Source organism: Arvicanthis niloticus, chromosome 6, assembly GCF_011762505.2.
Source record: "Arvicanthis niloticus isolate mArvNil1 chromosome 6, mArvNil1.pat.X, whole genome shotgun sequence".
Classification (NCBI taxonomy): domain Eukaryota; kingdom Metazoa; phylum Chordata; class Mammalia; order Rodentia; family Muridae; genus Arvicanthis; species Arvicanthis niloticus.
The window spans coordinates 23,549,128-23,568,030 of NC_047663.1; the positions used below are offsets into that span (position 1 = coordinate 23,549,128).

At 47.0% G+C, this 18,903-nt stretch overlaps 1 protein-coding gene across 1 annotated transcript; it reads right to left on the reverse strand.

The window, feature by feature from the left end:
• Positions 1–1,434: 1,434 nt before the first annotated feature.
• Cdc6 (cell division cycle 6) lies at positions 1,435–17,597 on the reverse strand. The gene is made up of 12 exons (XM_034505483.2): positions 14,986–17,597; positions 14,203–14,400; positions 12,443–12,715; positions 12,136–12,335; positions 11,352–11,527; positions 10,411–10,517; positions 8,882–9,021; positions 7,579–7,679; positions 6,123–6,187; positions 3,587–3,789; positions 2,448–2,588; positions 1,435–2,191 (listed from the first exon to the last, which is right to left on the reverse strand). Exons 2-12 carry the CDS (start codon positions 14,381–14,383, stop codon positions 2,102–2,104), a joined length of 1,677 nt encoding a protein of 558 aa, XP_034361374.1. The 5' UTR covers positions 14,384–14,400; positions 14,986–17,597; the 3' UTR covers positions 1,435–2,101.
• Between the last annotated feature and the right edge of the window lie 1,306 nt (positions 17,598–18,903).

The following is an 18,903-nucleotide window of genomic DNA, read 5'->3' on the forward strand; positions in this document are numbered from 1 at the left end:
GGGGGGGGGGGAAGAAGAGGTAGAGAGGGGAAGGAACTTGGCCCCTTTGAATCTGCAAATGCGATCTTGGCTAGAGGCCAGGGAGGATACAGCGCAGTCCCACTGAGAGTCAAACCGTGTTCCTGACTCAAGCCCTACAGTTAGAGGAAGGCGCCAAGCCTCAAATACAACGGAGGCGGGGAGGCCGCTCCTCTTTGGGCAGGATCCTACTATGGACACAGAACAGACAGCAGCTGCCCACAGTGTGGAAACAAACTGTAAAGCAGTCACGTCTCTTAAGGCCGCAGCATCCAATAAAATGTGATTTAAATCAAGCCTCACATCTGTTCTCAATCCCGCTTGGTCTCTGCTTCCCATCAGTCTTTACAATTGTGCTCCTTAACCCTTACAGTGCCATACACTTTCCAAACTCCTCCCGAGAGCTCGGCCTTCCCCGCTTGTACATTGCCCCGAGGGGGACGAGCATTCGAGTAAGGCCGTGGGCGGGCAAGCGCTTGACATCCAAACTCCTATCTACAGACTCTTCTGCAGTGGGCAGTGTGCATTTCAGAGGGCTCACCGCCCTCCTATCCCATCCCACCTGCTGTGGTTCAGATCACTTTACAAGGATACAGTGGGCAGGCTGAACGAAACAGTGGCCAACAGATCTCCTGTACCCATATCAAATTCCCAAACTCAGGGCCGGATCAGACAACGGGACAGCAGCCTCGCCTGGAGAAGAGCAAAGGCTCAGACAGTTCATACCACACATGGTTTGCTACCAAGCACTCAGCCGGGCACTTTCCCTCAAAACCACACTTGCTTGGTCCACACTTTCAAAGCGGTGTTATAATGGTGCCCTCTGGTGTCCCTGTCACAAACTGCCACTTAACACCGCAGGAAATCAAACACAGAAATCTTACTAACCATATAGATGAGTTTGTCTAGAGAGCCTAGAAAGAACGAGTTCAGATGAAAATCCATCCTGACCTGCATCCTATTAAAACAATGGCTCCATCCGAGGGAAGCCAACACTGGGAAAGCGTGAGAAGGTATTTCCACTTGTTTCTTATTTTTAATTATTTTGTTGTTGCTTCTGGAGTCTCTGTAGACCAGGCTGTCCTGGAACATGTCTGGAACACAGAGACTCACCTGCCTCTGTCCCCTGAGGGCTGGGATTAAAGGCGCAAAGCACCAAGGCCTGGCGAGAAGGTATTTTTGTATTAACCTCGGAAAACTCAAGCTACCATGGAGTGTGGCTGCTTAAAAAGACAACAAACGCAGGCTCATGAAATGGCTTGAAGGATAGGCACTTGCTGCCAAGTTTGATGGCCTGAGTTCGTCGGTGGTCCACACTGTAGAAGGTAAACAACTCCTGCAGCTTGACCCTGATACAAACACAGGGTAGCACCTATGTGCCCAAAACCCCAAACAACAAATGCAACCCAGACAGACAAAACTTGAAAATAAATATATTCACAATGTGTAGTTACTCTCCTTATCACCCCCACACTGGTGGGGAGCACTGGACAATCTTCATCTGTCCTTAAAAAGTCCAGAGCAGCAGCACCTGTCACGTGAACGGAGCCTCCTCTGAAAAAAATGTTCTTTATATTTCCACGTAGGCTTGTGTATTTTTTCTGGATCATTCCATTTCCGTCCTCAAAGTTCTTTACAAAATATATCCTTTGTAGATAGAGGTAATACATTCACAAATTCGTCAACCCAAGTCTGTAATACTCGCAGGTACTGTGGTTAGAAACGTGAAAGGGGAAAGTACTGAATATTGCCTTAAAAGGGGTCATTGGTTTTATTCTTACAGAGTCTCATGTAGTCCAGGCCAGCTCAGACTCATGTAGCAAAGGATGGCCTTGAACTCCTGACTCTATTTCCCCAATCCTGGGATCACAGGTATACGCCACCACACCCAGCCACTCGGTCATTTTTAGGGGTAAAAACAATAAGAGCCAAAGACACTAGCCAGTGCTACCACTCAAGTGCTACCACTCATGAATCCAGACGCCAAAATTCACTGGTGCGGAGTAAAAAAGGCCGTAAATGTTTCCACGACCCTTACTAAAAATGAAGACTCCCCAGGCTGCCAAATGCCAGTGGGAGACATTCAGGGCAGGCCAGCAGCGAGGATGTTCCCAAGGAAAGCTTTGCCTTTCAGGACATGCTCTACTTCCTTTTCTTCAATCTTCAAAGACACCTGCAAAGAGAAAAGGACTTTCCGTGATGAAGAGCAATCCTCGCACGCACGCGCTCACAGGCACACACAGGCACACCCTCTATCACATCCCACTCTCCTCAGACTGCAGCCATCAATGGCCCGAATCACACCCTGCCCTAGCTGGCAGAAAAACAATCTGTCCACTAGTCACTTCTAATCTTTACTTTGGCAAAGGACATGCTCCCCAAGACAGGACAATTAAACACAGGGACACAGAAAAAGCCGTTACTTGTACCTTGGTGAGGCGGCTCTCCTTATTTTTCTTTAATCCCACAATGCCCCTGGACTCCAGGAGTCCTGAAAGGGACAAACACTCAGACTGGTCTACAGCTGCCACCTGCTGTTTGCGACAGATGCTACTGTAGGCTTCATACAACTGGGAGGAAATGAGGGAGAACAAGTGTCACTTAAAAGCCACATCTCATAACCTTACAGATTGAAAAACAAAAATAGGCCCAGAAACTATGTCTTAAGTTATATGACTACCCTACCCCTCCTTCTCACTGAACCCTCAAATAGGCAACAGACCTTCTATACCCCCAATACATTATGACTATCCTTTAAAAGATTGTGTGTGCGCGTGTGTGTATGTGTGTGCGCGTTCGTGCGTGTATGTGTGTGCACACGTGTGTATGCGCATGTGCGTGTGTTGCCGGCATGTACTTATATATGTGTACCATGTTCATGCCTGATGCCCATGGAGAGCAGAAGACTTGTTGGATTCCCTGGAACCAAAGTTACAGATGGTTGTGTGTCACCACGTGGGTGTTGGGAATGGTACCTGGTCTTCTGCAAGAGCAGCAATTATGTAGAATCACCTTACTGTAAGGTAGAACTCAAGAACAGGGCTTTATGTAAGTTCGGCGGGAAATACGGAAATGAAGGCAAAGATGGATTCTACGTAGCACTGCCCGGCAACCATCCTGGCTCTGCCTCCTAGATACCAGGGCTACAAGGACTGTACCACTATACCCAGTTAATGGCTAACTCAGTTTTTAAATTTTGGGGTAGGGGGCTAAGGGTGGTGAGACATGATCTTTCTATATAGCCCTGGCTATCCTAGAACTGGCCTGGAGTTCGCAGAGATCCACCTGCCTCTGCCTCTCATTTTGTTATTAAAGGCATGGGCCACCACTGCCTGGCCTTAACTCTTGTTTCTGAGACAATGCCTTGGTTGGCCTAGAACTCACTATATAGACCAGGCTGGGTCAAATGTGAAAAAGTTCCACATGCCTCTGCCTCTTAAATGCAGTGATACTAACACTCATTCTTCCTGATAAAAACCCATCTTTAATTCCCATGGCCTGGAGGACAGGTCTTTTGGACAGTAGCTGCGGCGAGCTAAGGCTCTACCCGCTGAGACCTGGAGCTTACCTTCCCCAAGGAGACCTCTTTGATTTTCAGTCGCCTGGTCAAGAGCAGCAAAGAGCAAACCAAGATCTTCTGCTGGAGAGGGAGGGAATCCTGTGTGTTTTCTTGGCTCAAAGTCACCCTGTTCCCATCAACTCCTGAAATGACTTGGGATATGTGAGCAAGACCAACACGCTTGGGAACCGGCGACTCGCAGGGCGATTTACCTGTGAAGTAAGCAAAGGAACTTCAATTCCCTTCCATTCACCCATCCATCCATCCATCCTTCCTTCCCCAAGTCAGGGTTTCTCTCTGTGTAGCCGTCCTCAAACTGTCCTCTGCTATCTGTCTCTGCCTCTTGGGTGTGCACCACCACCATCTGGCACTTTATCCAGTTTCTAAAATAACACTTGTGTATGTATGCCCACCCAACGGCACAGCAGAGATTGTTTCTGGGGCAGAAGATGAGGGGAAAGGCAGTTCCAGAAGGCAGGCTTGCCTTTTCTCTGGGAAATAATGATCCATTTGTCTTGTCCTTTAGGATGCAGTTTAATGTTGAAAAGACAACTAATTTACCCTCCTTGTATAAGTGAGAACCGAGACAGACGCCAACAAGCGTGGCTACCAGCCTCAGAGGTTGGCTGGGGATGAAACCTGGTGCTACAGCACTTGCTTGTGCAAAGCCCCTCAGATGATCCTCAGCCTAAAACTCTGAAGCAAAGATGACTGTCTGATAGTTACGAAAGAAAAAGGAACAGTTGGAAAAATTATCTAACATTTTAATTAGATCTGAGTCAAATGGGTGGATAACCATGGCCAGTAAAGTCAGACCCGCCTTAGGCCCCACGCCCCAGATGGCTTTCCCAAAGGACCCCTGAGGTTCATTCACGTGCCAAACTATTCTGCAAGACACTTGAGAAAATGTCACGGGCTAGCCTAGCATGTAGTACCCTCCCCAGAGCTGGAGGCTAGGAACGGCGGTGAACATCCACGGGCCTGTGGCCCCACTGTCTGGAGAAGCACGGCTGTGAGAAGCAGGATTTGTTCTTTGACAACTTATGCCTGCAGTTACTTCCTGAGGCCGTCTGCACTCGCCCCACAACAATCAGCTTCTATTGCTTTACCACAAGCAGGAAGCTGCAGAGGGCGAATAGAGAAACCAGAGATCACAGATCAAATAGCACAGTTCCATGTTGAAAGGAACCTGGAAGCCTATCCTCACCCCACACAATGGCAAAGCCCCTTCTAGAACCAGCCCAGCACGACACCTATCCCATTTGTATGGTTTTCATGGTTTAAGAGTCGCCTGTGCCAGCCTTAGCTTGAAGTGAGCACACTGAATGCTGGGATCATGGGTATGGCCCACCATCCTTGACGCCCAGCCAACTTTTTGTTGCCCATCTTCAGTGCTGGGGAACTTAGTTATTTCTGTGTATTCCTTATAGGGCTGGAGAGATGGCTGAGCGGTTAAGAGCACTGACTATGCTTCCAGAGGTCCTGAGTTCAATTCCCAGCAACCACATGGTGGCTCACAACCACTTGTAATGGGATCTGATGCCCTCTTCTGGTGTGTATCTTTAGACAGCTACAGTGCACTTGTATAAATAAAAAAAAAAACTTTAAAAAGAGGAAATTCCTTATATTTAGTTGAAGTCACCGTCTCTATAGCTTTCTATATAGGTAGGTCCTGAAACTAGCCCCACATACATAAGGTTACTCCCATAATCGACACCAGGAACCTGGGAGCTCTTTAGCAGCGTGCGCCAGTGTTGATCCCAGGGCCACTGAGAAGCCTATGTATCATTGCTAGGGGAAAGGCGCCTGGAAGGACAAGATAACCCAAAGAGACAGAGAAAACGATCTCAGTCTACATACTGGTAGACACTACCTACTCACTACCCAAGCACTAATTTAGGTCACTTTTTCAAGCCTTTTAAATGGTTTCTTCTAGTAAATTTTGATGAAAAAAGAGAAAGTTTCTATTTTGAACTCCCAACCAGAAGGAAGGAAGAAGTCAAATCTCCCTGTTAGTATACGGTTCACAACCGAGTGACATGTGCCAAAGATGAGAAGAGAGGGACCAGCCTCGTCTGTGACAGCCATGGGGTCTTTGTGCTCTGCCTCGCAGACTGCCCTGAGATGAACTCCTCATCACTGCTTGATGACTGCACCTTCTTTCTTTTTTCGACTGCACCTTCTTTCTTTTTTCCCCTTTACCTACCAGGCATTACCTTCTCCTACAGAAGGACCTGAAGGGCACTCGACATACCCAGAGAGAAGGCAGCTCAGCCTTGCAACCTCATTTTGATTCCCAGAGCCTTGGAAGAAACCTTAATCCCCGAGCCCCACCACTTATGAACACTCCTGGGGACTCACTTCCAGTATCACAAAGACCGACACTGGCAGGCAAGACTGAAATGAATTAGATGAAACCACACCCTGCTCCCACTTGGATCTGCTGCATGAAGGGAGATTTAGCCATGTTTGCTTGTCTTTCCTTCTCCTCAGCAAGGTAAGTCTCCATTTAGAAAGGTCGACAGGAAGCAGGTAAGCTACTCACATTCAGAGAGTGGCTTGAGGATTGTCTGGCTCCTGACATCAGACTCCACAATTTCAATAGCTCGCCTATAAAAAAAAAAAAAAAAAAAAAAAAAAAAAAAAAAAAAAAAAAAAAAAAAAAAAAAAAAAAAAAAAACAAAACTAAAATTAATGTAGTATGGCCCAAACCAAATACCATACAAAGCCACCACACCCCAAAGCAGGCACATTAACTAAAAATACATTTAAAAAAAATTAAGGTCCCTTACAAGTTTGGTGCCCAGCACCCTCAATAGGCAGCTCGCTTAACCACCTGTAACTCCAGCTTCAGGAGATTTGATGCCCCCCTCTGGCCATCACAGGCACAGCACACACACACACACACACACACACACACACACACACACACACAGCTTAAATAAGTAAGTAAATCTTCAGAGGCCAGTTTACACTCAGTTATGCAGGGAGACCCTGCCTGAAAATTAACTGGGTTACGTTGTTGACTTATCTGACTTTAAAATAAAAAGGCCAGGAATTTCAGAAATATTACTATTCTTCTTGTTTTTACAGATGTCAAGTCGGCTGTCATACACTGAGCCAGTAACATTCTAGATGAGGAAAAATGTCCTGGGTAGACGGGATACACAGTGGTGGGGGGGGCCTCTGGACAGCACTCCCCCACAGCAGACCCCAAAGGGGAGTCCTCAGATATAGGGCACATGCTGGCTAATCTTGCTGGCCTGCATGGCCATTACTCAGAGCTGTTGTCTTTACTCAGGTAGTTTGCTGACTAGGGCAAACTTTCTGTCGAGATCTGCCGTCTGCAACAGGAAGTTTCCTCTCCCACTGTTCTTTCTAAAGTGCTTTGCCCACAGGAGGCCACAGGCAGACCTGGATCTTCTGCAAGGCAATAGGGGGAAGTTGGACCAGCGGGCCAGCACAGCAAGGATAACTTTAATGGACCCAGTGCCCCTACTGGGAGGAAGAACTTTCATCAGTCAGCACAGAGGCTTTCCCCAGCAGGAGGGGCCAGGGGACAGAGGAGAGAAAGAGGTCTAGGGTAGGACTTGGGGGGACCACCAACTGGAAGGAGGAAGGGGTGCCTACAAAAGCAAAGGAAAAAAGAAAGTCTGAAGGCAAAGATGGTTCAGGTCCATAAATAAACCTGCTTGAGACCAGCGAATGGAAAAGCAAACTGGAGTCTTTTTTAATACAAATGTAATTAACCAATCTATAATCACCACGGGGAGTGCCGGCAACATCTCATTTGTTTCTCCCTCTGTAGGTAATGGACTGATAATGTCTCAGACATTAACACGGTGGAAACCCGGCACTCCCCACTGAGAAACAAGTCCTCTTTTCTGAGCACGGGAAGAGGCAGAGTGGAGCCTCTTAAGTCACATCCATCTGGGCGACACCAGATCATTGACAACGTTTCCTCTTTTTTAATAAAAACCGTCAACAGCGCCATAACTCACCGGCAAACATCCAGCGCTTTACGGATGTCCCCCGAAACAGCGGACACTTTGCGGGCACAGAACTGGATTGCAGCACTGTCCAGAACCTGGTCTCTTGACACCTTCAGACAAGACCCAGAGGACATTTGAGTAACCAAACTACAGTAGGAGGATCTAAAGTCAAGTTAACACACCAAGACTCTGTCTCAAAGAAACAGACAGTAAATATAAATGCAAAGCAGAGTTCAGCATACAACTTACTAGCCGACGATGCCTCGTGTATCCCAGTACTGGCAATAAATAAATAAAGAGTTTCTCTTAGCAATTTAGATTCTAATCATATCAATATTTTCAGACTAGGTAATTTTGCGAGTGGGAGTGTACGTTCGTGGCTCTGAGCTGAACACTCAGGATGGCAAAGGTCTAAATCCAGCTGGCCTCCTTTTTAGCTCTAAGGGACATACTGCACGTATTTAAGAATTTTATAGCCGGGCGGTGGTGGCGCACGCCTTTAATCCCAGCACTTGGGAGGCAGAGGCAGGCGGATTTCTGAGTTCGAGGCCAGCCTGGTCTACAGAGTGAGTTCCAGGACAGCCAGGCCAGGACTACACAGAGAAACCCTGTCTTGAAAACACACACACACACACACACACACACACACACACACACACACACACACACACAGAAAGAATTTTATAGAAATGAAATGTGATGTAGAGGTTTGTAAATGGCATTAAAAAAAAATTAGATCTACAATTTTCCATAGGCCCTCCTTTTTGGTTTTGTTTGAGACAGGCTCAACCTAAGCCCTGGCTGGCCTCCAACCCAGTCACCTGCCTGCCTGTTTCCCAAGTGCAGGGACTAAAGACACCACTAGTGGGCGCAGCTCAGAGGCCCTGCTTTTCAACATTTATTACACTTGTTTATTTTTGTTAGGAGGAGGTGGAGTAGGACATGCCACAGCTGTGGAGGTCAGAGGGCAACTTCCGGGCTCCTTCTACCATGTAGGTCTCAGGGACCGAACTCAGGTCATCAGAACTGGTGAGCAGTACCTTCACTGTGGAGCCACCCACTGGCCCGGGCCCCACTTTTTAAAAGCCGTTAAGGAGGCATTTGAACCCTCTAATTCCCACAACAGCGAAGCAGCCAATAAAGGAAACCACGTGCAGAAATTCACATAAAAATGCTCTCACGCATCATGGTCCACAGGAGCTGGCCACACCATTAATAAAGCAATCAAATTGAAATACTTCAAACCTATGGTTAGCTTTCCATCACGGAGATTAGCCCTGCCACAGAATTTGGCACAGCAGTCGGTACTCACCTGATTAAGTCTATCCTGCAAGATTGCAGCTATCTGATTCCTGGTATAAGGGGGGAAGTTCAATAACTGCGGCTTGCAGTTCTCTCTCGCTTCAAGTCTCGGCAGAATTCTGTCCGTGAGGTCAAGGGTATTAGCAATACCTGAGAAGAGAAATAACAATTAGCACCAACAGGAATATTAATCCTAAAAGGAAATTAAGCCCCCTAAGATTCCCAGGCTTAACCCAGCATCTCAACTGTTGCTTCCACTTGCCTCACACACCACGCTGAAAGGTAAGGTGGACCTACTAGTGCTTAGGCAGGTACAGTGAAGCATGCTCACAATCCCAACACAGCGGAGAGAGACTGAGACCGGAGGATCATGGATTTGAGGCTACCCTGAACAAGGAACCTTGTCTCCAGGAAGAAGGGGGTGAGAAAGGAGGGCGGGCAGGCAGATTTCTGTTGAATTCCAGGCTAGTCAGGGCTGCAGTGAGACCCTGCCTCAAAAACAAATTTATTGAGCCAGGCATGGTGCTTTGATCACAGCTCTCAGAAGGCAGGTGGATCTGAGTTCAAGGCCAGCCTGGTCTACAGAGCTAGTTCTAGGACAGCCAGGGCTACACAGGGAGACTCTGACTTGAAAACCAAAACACCAAAAAAGCAAATCTATCAGCCTTTGTGCAGGCTAAGCACATACTCTACCAGCAATTCACACCCCTCACTGCCTATGTCACTTGGCGTGATTGTGTGTGTTGTATGTAGACACTTCATGTGTTACACACACTCCTGTGAGCGCAGGCGGAACCCGAGTTGGTGTCAGATGCTCTCCCTTAGGGCTCTGCACCTTAGTTTTTGAGCCGGGGTCTCTCACGCTTACGCAGGCACCTTGCCCAGTGAGCCACGTCTCCAACAGCAACCCCTATTTTGCAGTAGCAGCGGCAGTAACAGTGCTACTACTATAAGGATTTTGTTTGCAGGACACCCCAAACCATGATCTTCCTGTTTCATCCTCCCAAACAGCTGTGACCACAGAAACACACTGTGGTGTCTGGCTTCTTTATCATTTTTATTCAGACCTAACTAAATCAATTACTAACTTACTGCCATAGTAATTTTCTTATTTGCTATGACAGAAAGCTGGCTTATATTTCTCTTCAGTTTTAGGGGATCAGACGCTCTCTTCTGGCCTGCATGGGTATCCAGGGATGCAAGCAGTGCAGAGCTACATGCATGCAAAGCAACCATGCACATAACTTAACAAACAAGAGAGGTAACTACCGTGCACAGGGAAAGCTCACACTCAATGGACTAAGCACTGGCTATGCAGGCATGAGGCGCTGGCTCCAGAGATCAGAAGCCACGTCAAAAACCAGTGAGGCAGGGCTGAGACCCCCCAGGACAAGCAAAAGACTCTGCCTCAGGAAATAAAAATGAAGACCTGTGATGTCACCCTCTGGCCTCTCCACACGTGTGTGCACCAACGCACTTCACACACATAAGCTGAACAGATTTTTAAACGAAGTTTCACATTGGCAACTGAACACTAACCAACGAGCACCAGTCGGGAGTTGCTTAGCCACGGCCACTCGAACAGTGTGTACAATACATCCTGCCCTTTGCTGTCCAGCTGATCCATCTCATCCAACACCAACACACTATATAAAAAGAGAAATAATTAGTACCAGTCACATTCGCAATCTCCCAAGGTGGGATCTGAGCTTGGGTTGCTTGCCTTAGGTTGGTAGGGCGACAGCCCCCATCACTAACAGGTATCATCCAATTGTTTTTTTCAAGGAACTAGCTTAAAAACAGTTACATTTTAAACCAGGTCTGGCAGTGACAATGCATAATGCATGCCAATCTCTGTGAGTTTAAGGCCAGCCTGGTCTACAGTGCTAGTTCCAGAACAACCAAGGATGCACAAAGAAAGCCCTGTTTCCAAAAACAAAGCAAAACAAACAAACAAAAAACAAAAAGAAAGACATCCCAAGCCAGGCAGTGGTGTTGCACGCCTTTAATCCCAGCACTTGGGAGGCAGAGGCAGGTGAATTTCTGAGTTTGAGGCCAGCCTGGTCTACATAGTGAGTTCCAGGACAGCCAGGGCTATACAGAGAAACCCTGTTTCAAAAAAAAACAAAAAAACCCAAAAAACCCACAAAACAACAACAAAAACAAAACCAGAAAAAAACAAAAATAAACAAGAAAAACATCCCAAACGAAACAACAAAACCCCCAAGACAACAACAACAAACTAGTTAAATGTAAAGCCAGTAATCAAAAAGTGCAGGGACCGCAGGTGTGACTCAGTGTACACAGAGCCCTGGATCTGAGCCCCAGTGCTGTCAATAGGTATGTTAGAATATTCTGAAAATTAGAAAGTACACTATTTTTCTTTTCTTCAAGCATATGTACCCACGACACAGAGCAAAGCTCTCCCCCTGGGTGACATCTTAGATTTTCACAGCATCAGGCAGCAGAGAAACACTCACATCATGGGGCCCGTCTCGGCCGTCAGGTGCTTCTCCAGCTTTCTCATCAAGTCCTTCCCAGCTGCTCTGCCGAGCTCCTCCCGGCCAATCTCCTGAGCAATAGCCGGGAACACAGCCTGGGCACTCCTCAGGGACATGCAATTCAGCAGGATAGTTTTAAAGCCTTTTACTTCCGTCTAGGTAAAAAAAAAAAAAAAAAAAAAAATGGGAGTTAGGTCGTCTTCAGACAACAATTTCCTCAAACCTGACCAGATCTCAGAGCAAACAGGATGTAAGAGCGAAGCTCTACTTTCTTTGGAAAGATTTATAGCCTGAAATAACAAAATTTCTTACTTCTTCTTCTTCTTTTTTTTTTTTTTTTTTGGTTTTTCGAGACAGGGTTTCTCTGTGTAGCTCTGGCTGTCCTGGAACTCACTCTGTAGACCAGGCTGGCCTCGAACTCAGAAATCCACCTGCCTCTGCCTCCCAAGTGCTGGGATTAAAGGTGTGCGCCACCACCGCCCAGCGCATTCAATCTTCTAACCATCAACCCTTCCTTAACCCTCAAGAATCAATTGTTGGGGCTGGAGAGGTGGCTCAGTGATGGCTGCTCCTCCAAAGGACTCCGGGTTCAATTCCCAGCACCCTTACTGTAGCACACAACTGTCTAGAACTCTAGTTCCAGGGGAGTCAACATCCTCACAAACCTACATGCAAGCAAAACACACACGCGCACGCGTGCACACTCACACACAAATAGATATATTGTTTCAGCAAAAGTATATAATTCAGATTCTTGGTGTACCTTGAAGTCTTGCAGAATCCGGCTTAAACAGGCAGTTTTTCCAGTCCCAGGAGCACCAGAAAGGTAGAGACTCCCAGCTTTTTTCCCACAGATGTGTTCCTTCAGGAACTCCCTGATGACACCCATCTCCTGTTCTCTGGCAGGCAGCCGATCCGGGACAGCTGTATTCAGGACAAGCTTTGCTTGCTGATAGCAAGTGCCTGTGTCAGACATAAAAGGACAATTAAGACATAGCCGAAGGTGACTGGGTTTCATTCAGGCCCACCAGCAGTTCCTAGTGTGGCTACACTACCAGGTTAGGACGCACCTTCTTGCTTAAACAGTCTTACACTCGCGGATTCCTTCTCGGGTGGACACCGCTGCTCAGGCTTTGTCTCGCTCTCTTGAGCGGAGGAAAGGACCTGGTGCTGGTGAACTGTGTCTTGTTCCTTTTGGGTGGAAGCCTTAACTGCCAGCTCATCATCGAATACCAGTCTGCACCCCTTCCGTGTATGTGAGCGAGGGGGCCCATTTTCTTTCTTGCCCAGCTTTGGCGGAGAACAGGGAGATAAACGAGGGGTATTGCACAAGTTGTCATCGCCTGCAACACAAAGCAGAACACGCTCACCCAGAGCAACGCTGCCAGCCACCTAAACACGTCTGCAGAACACGGTCCTTCACAGTGGAGAGCAGAAAAAGAGCCAGAGACTTCTCCCACGTTCAGAAAGAGGTACATTTCTTTCCTTTTTGAGATAGGATTTCTCCGTGTAGCCCAGGCTGCCCTTGAACTCACAAAGGATCTGCTTGCCTCTGCCTCCCGAGTGCTAGGGCTGTATCTAGGTGTGCACCACCATCACTGGCAAAGGGCGAATTTCTACCTAAGTCACAATCATAAAAAAAAAACTTCTCACCAAGTAACAAATGTGGCCACCAGATGGCGCCCCTGAATCTTATCGTTGGGTAGAAACCAAATGAGTTGAGTGGGGTGAAATTGGAAGGTTGTTAAAAATAGGACTTATCATCAACCATGGGGCTATTGACGTCTCGGGATAAATAACTTCCCGATATAGGAAGTTGTTTGTGTGCATTGTTGGATGTCCAACAGCCCTGTTAGCTTTTACTCACTGTCCCTCAACGGGAACAATCTTCAGATATGGCCAAATCACCCCCCACTCCCAAGAGATGCTCTCCGTACACATCGAGAAGTACCTACCAACAACAGTGCAAAAGCTCTTAGACTGGGCACATAGAGCAGATGGTATAGCACATATAAGGTCTTGGGTTCAACCCCTAACATTCAGCAGCTGTGTCATTACACACACAGTATGCAGGGTAGTTCGAGAAGGATCTTAAGTTTGAGGCAATCCTGGGCTACAAAGTGAGTTCCAGGCCAGCCTGAGTTAGAGATCATTTTCCCAAAACAAAGACAAAAAACCCCAAATGACACATCTAAAAATGGAAATGATTGTTAAAATATTAAGTATCTCATCTAATTGGTTTTCTCTTTTTTCTTTCTCAAGACAGGGGTTCTCTGTGTAACCCAGGCTATCCTGAAACTCACTCTGTGGACCAGGTTGGCCCCAAACTCCACCTGCCTCTGCCTTCTGAGTACTGGGATTAAAAGCAGGCTCACTGCCTCATGGCTCATTTGCTTCTTTTTTTTTTTTTTTTTTTTTTTTTTTTGGTTTTTCGAGACAGGGTTTCTCTGTGTAGCCCTGGCTGTCCTGGATCTCACTCTGTAGACCAGGCTGGCCTCGAACTCAGAAATCCGCCTGCCTCTGCCTCCCAAGTGCTGGGATTAAAGGCGTGCGCCAACACCGCCCGGCCTCATTTGCTTCTTAATTTAACAAGCTCGTAGGCAAATTCACAACACTATAATTTCAAGGACGGAACCAAGAAAATGAAGATCAAACCTAGGTTCCTAAGCAAATGATCTTTATCAGTGTACAGCTAAACCGTGAAGTTTGGTACACACTTGGCAGCCATTATGAAAGCAAATACAGCTCCGGTTTTAAGAGCCAGGCATCTCAGCAGCAAGGCAAGAAGGGCTGAGAGCTCCGTCAGAAAGTCACAAAGTGGAAAGCTTACCCAAACGTTTTCGGGGACTGAGGGGCAGAATCTTTATGTCCGCACATGGAGTGGTGGGGACAGGCTGGACGTTTTTAAGCTTCACTTCATTGTCACGGGAGTTTGTTTTGTTCAGGGTCTTAGATTGCTTCTTTTTCGGAAAGCCGATAGTAGCTTGTGTCTGGGATCGGGTTTGAGGCATGATGGCCACACAACTGGCTACAAAGGAAAAATCAGGAAAGCCAAGAGAAAAACACACAGAGCTTATTTACATTGGGGACCAGCGCTCCACAAATCATGTTAACATAGCATTTTTTACATTTCGTTCTGCTTCCCATGCAAATCTATGTAATAAAGGGTAATGTCTGTATAACATTCCGTTATACACATATTACACCCGATACTGTCTTACTGTACGTCAGACGCAGAAACTATCAGCCCTCTCTTAAAGTCACAGAAACACATGGCTATCACCCTGGGCATCCTGGGACCGGAACCCAAGTTCTTACACTTGAGCGATGCCAGAAGTTTATCTCCAGTGATTTCTACAATGCTTTTAGTTCCTTTACTGCAGACATGCGAGGCGTCTTTAGCACTCGCTTAGTTCCAGGCCGTCACATTTAGGCTCTCCTAAGTCCAGGTAGTGCAGCTCCGTCCGCCGCTGCGCACAACTAGCCGGCGATCCACAAAGCTCTCAACCCCACCCTACTCCATTTCCTCCCAGCAGCTCTCTGCTCCTTCCCAACACTCCGTGCTCGAACCGCTTCCAGAGCTCACAACCCCCTCCCTGACCCAGCCTCAGACCTCAGGCGATTTCCGCTCTCCACCGGCCTTGCTCGGACCAGCCTCAACTCTCTGGGCACCAGACCTCACGGAGCTTTTCACTCTGTAGGGCTGTGTCGCTCAGTGCACTCTTCGTGTCTGGATCGCGACCGCAAGGACTCCCGCCACAAGATCCACAGCGGCTGCAAAGTCAGCTCGCGCCAAGTCGGCTCAACCTCAGCGTTCTCGACTCCCGCCAAAGTCCAGCCAGGCTTCTGATTAGTTGTCACTAATCACCACGCCTTCGCCGGTGACGGCCGGCAGCCAATAGGACAGCCCCAGGTCTCAGAGCCCATCACGAAGTCACACCCACTCGCCCCCGAGGGCGTTAACATGAGACCTTTGGGGAAAGGCGCGCGCGAGCGAGCAAGCCACGGCGCAAGGCCTGGCGGGAGGTGTAGTTTTTTACTTCCATGCACACCTACTTCCGCATTTTTATTTCCACTGGGGTATCTTTGTTCCCCGCGTTGCCTAGCGTTCTCATTATTCTGGGCTATCTTTGCTCCTCTTCTCTGCCAAATTCTCATTATTGTGGTGGGCTAGAATTTAAGAGGGCTACTACACAAGTAGTGCTTGGGGGGCGATCCTGTATGGCACATATGGCACAAACCAAATGAATATAGCCACAGAGTTCTCTGTGGGGAGGAGCTGACGACTTGATCCAGGGTATTTTGGTGGGCAAGTTCTAGACCTATATAAGCAAACTGACATCATCTCACTATGTTGACTTGCGCTTGAGAAGTGTGAGAAACAAGTCCAACACCAAACGTACAATTTCAAGATAATACATTCCAAGTGCCTTCTTAACGTTAATTTACACATCGTAGGGAATAAAATTATGTCCCTTTAATTTGAAAATCTTTTATGACCAAGCACTAGGGTTTCGGAGCCAGGAAAGACAGTTATCGGAGAGGCAAGCTGAGCATTTAATGAAAAATGTAAATTAGAGCAGTCATTTGCAGGCAGGCCAAGCTCCACGGTTAATAACCCACCTCTAGTTCTTTTAAAGACCAGAACCCAATTCTGGGTAATGGTAAGGTTTATAGGACTTTGTTCTTGTTTTGGTTTTTTGTTACTGTTTTCTTTCTTTAGTTTTTTTTTTGTTTGTTTGTTTGTTTGTTTGTTTGTTTGTTTTTTAGCTCTGACTGTCCTAGAACTATGTAGACTAGGCTGGCCTCAAACTCAGAGATCTGTATGGGTCTGCCTCCCAAGTGCTGGGATTAAAGATGTGCACCACCATGCCTGGCTACAAAATATATCTTTTACTTTCCAATACCAAATAAAATGGACACAAAACTAGCAATAGGTGAGCCACAGGACAATCACCAGTTAACTCTTATTTCCAATAGCTGGTAACCATCAATGAATCCTCAGATCGTAGGGCTGAGCTCAGGGTTTTACCTCTATCACCTTAATTAGTCTTTATAAGCACCCTAGGCAGTTTTTATAACTAGTTAGAAGAGCTGATATTTGCATTTTAAAGTCTGACAGAAAACTAAACTCTTGACTACTTAATTATGGAGGCGGATTAAAGTGAGTTGGGTTCTAAACAGGTCAAGATGGGGAAGGTGTGGACATACTGTGACCGGTTTCTAGCAGCTAAGAACTCCAGAAGAAAGCAAGCTGCCGTGAGTGGGAGAAACCACCACGGAAGGGAGGCTTCCAGCAAGTTTCTGCCGGGACAGTGGAACCCGAGACCACCTCTACGGCTCGAATCTTTGTAACTTGAGGACCTAAAACCTGCCCACAGCGTCTGAAATAGCAATATATGCCCAGTCAGCTTAGGAGATGGCAGCACATGATCTACCTGAGTTACAGGGGAGGGAATAGAGAGGTTGTGTTTAATGTGCATATTGCAGCCTAAGAAAGCATTCACCAGGAAAAAAAAAAAAAGCACCAGCTCAAGAAAAGTTTGCAAGAGTAAAAGATGGCTGTGCAGGCAAAAGGTTATCTGCTGGAGGGTTCTCCTCCAGTAACCTCATACACACATCAGTTCATCTCTGTACCTTTGTCCTCAGGTTCCCGGCTGGAATGTGTTACTTTCCTTCCTGGTCATCCCCTGTTAAAGTCTCTCTCTCTTTCTTTCTTTTTTTTTTTTTTTTGGTTTTTTGAGACAGGGTTTCTCTGTATAGCTCTGGCTGTCCTGGAACTCACTCTGTAGACTAGGCTGGCTTAGAACTCAGAAATCCGCCTGCCTCTGCCTCCCAAGTGCTGGGATTAAAGGCGTGCGCCACCACCACCCGGCCCAGGAATGGCTTTTGTGATTGTAAAGCACATATACAGTTCTCTAAATCTCAAAGCCATAAATGTAAAAGAATAAATTTAATTATGTGTTAAAAACAGATCAGACTGAGTGTTGGTGGTGTCAAAGGTGAAACCCTTCTTGTAATTCTTCTCTGGTGTGGTCAGGATCCTGAGATTGGCATCTTATCATCTACAGAGTACTGAGAAGCAAGAGGAAGGCAGCGTCCTTCCCACGAGTTGCAGTTCACGGTCTGGGCCAGGAAACACTCACAGCACGCACAGCTGAGCAACCGTCAGGGAGCAAGCTGCTGTTCTTATCACTCAACTCTGCACAGGGTCACGGAGCAGGAATCAAGTCACACTGGAAAGACCTGTCTGGCATCTTTCTGAGCATGTGCAAAGGTACACATGGACCAACAATACTATCCGAATGAGATAAATTTACAGGGCTGGATATTGAGGGTCATTTATGTAAGTGCTATATGCAGGCTATTAAGTCAGAAAGAACAATGAAATCAACAGTTTATTATTCATATTAATAACAATAATGGGGTCAAATAATCAGCAATTCAGCCACTCCGGTGGTAACCCTTCCCTGGCAGGTTTTTCTAATCTAGGTTCCCTGAGAGCGATACACACACACACACACACACACACACACACCCATTATATCTACCTAGATTCCGTGAGAGTGATCTACACACACACACCCATTATAAACCCAGAGGGAAGTAACTGGCCGGTTGGCTAGCAGTGAAAGTTCAAGTCAGATTCAGTGGACTCTGCTGCAGTTACTGTCAGCAGGGTTAGGGAAACAAAGAAGCCTGGTTGAATTTTAACACTTAGAGGCAAAGCTCAAGAAAACCACCTAAGATTTTGGTTGAAAAAGCAGTGAAGATGTGGTGGTGCACACGGGAAGATGTGGAGCCCAGCACCAGAAGAAGCAAGAGGGTCTCTGAGTTCAAGGCTAGCCTGGTCTACAGAGTGAGTTCCAGGTCAGCCCTGCCTCACCTTTTCTTCCACTGTCTGGTTGAGAATTCACCTCAAAGCACAAGCACATGAAGACAGAATCTAAGGGGTCACAAGGAACAGAACCCACTGAAAGGAGCCTCTGGGGCTCCTTTAGAGAAAGGCCATGGGGAGTTGAGCAGCAAATACAAAACAGAATCACTGGGCGGCCAGGCCAAAATGGTGGTTTTTAAAGCGCACAGGCAGAGAAAGCCCTCAGAAAGCTGCAGGTGATTCTCCTACACACATCCACACGTCCTTTGTTTTTTTGTTTGTTTGTTTTTCGAGACAGGGTTTCTCTGTGTAGCCCTAGCTGTCCTGGAACTCAGAAATCCACCTGCCTCTGCACCCTCCCCCCCACCCCCACTCCAGGGCTCACACGGCCTTTGTTAAGGGAGCCTGAAATCAAACTGGCACACTTACCCAGAAGAGGAAACAGTGGGCTTCACCTCTCTACATGCCATCACTTGAAAGAGTATTATTGCTCACGACAAAAATACACTGCTTTCTTTTTTCTTGTTTGTGCTTAAGGTTTAATTAAACTGCACAGAAAGAAATGTGCCAAGCAATCCAACCTGAGACCAGATAATACATTTTATGCCAGGGGTGGGGGTGCAGGGATCCGTGCTATTGTGGAGCAGCACTGTG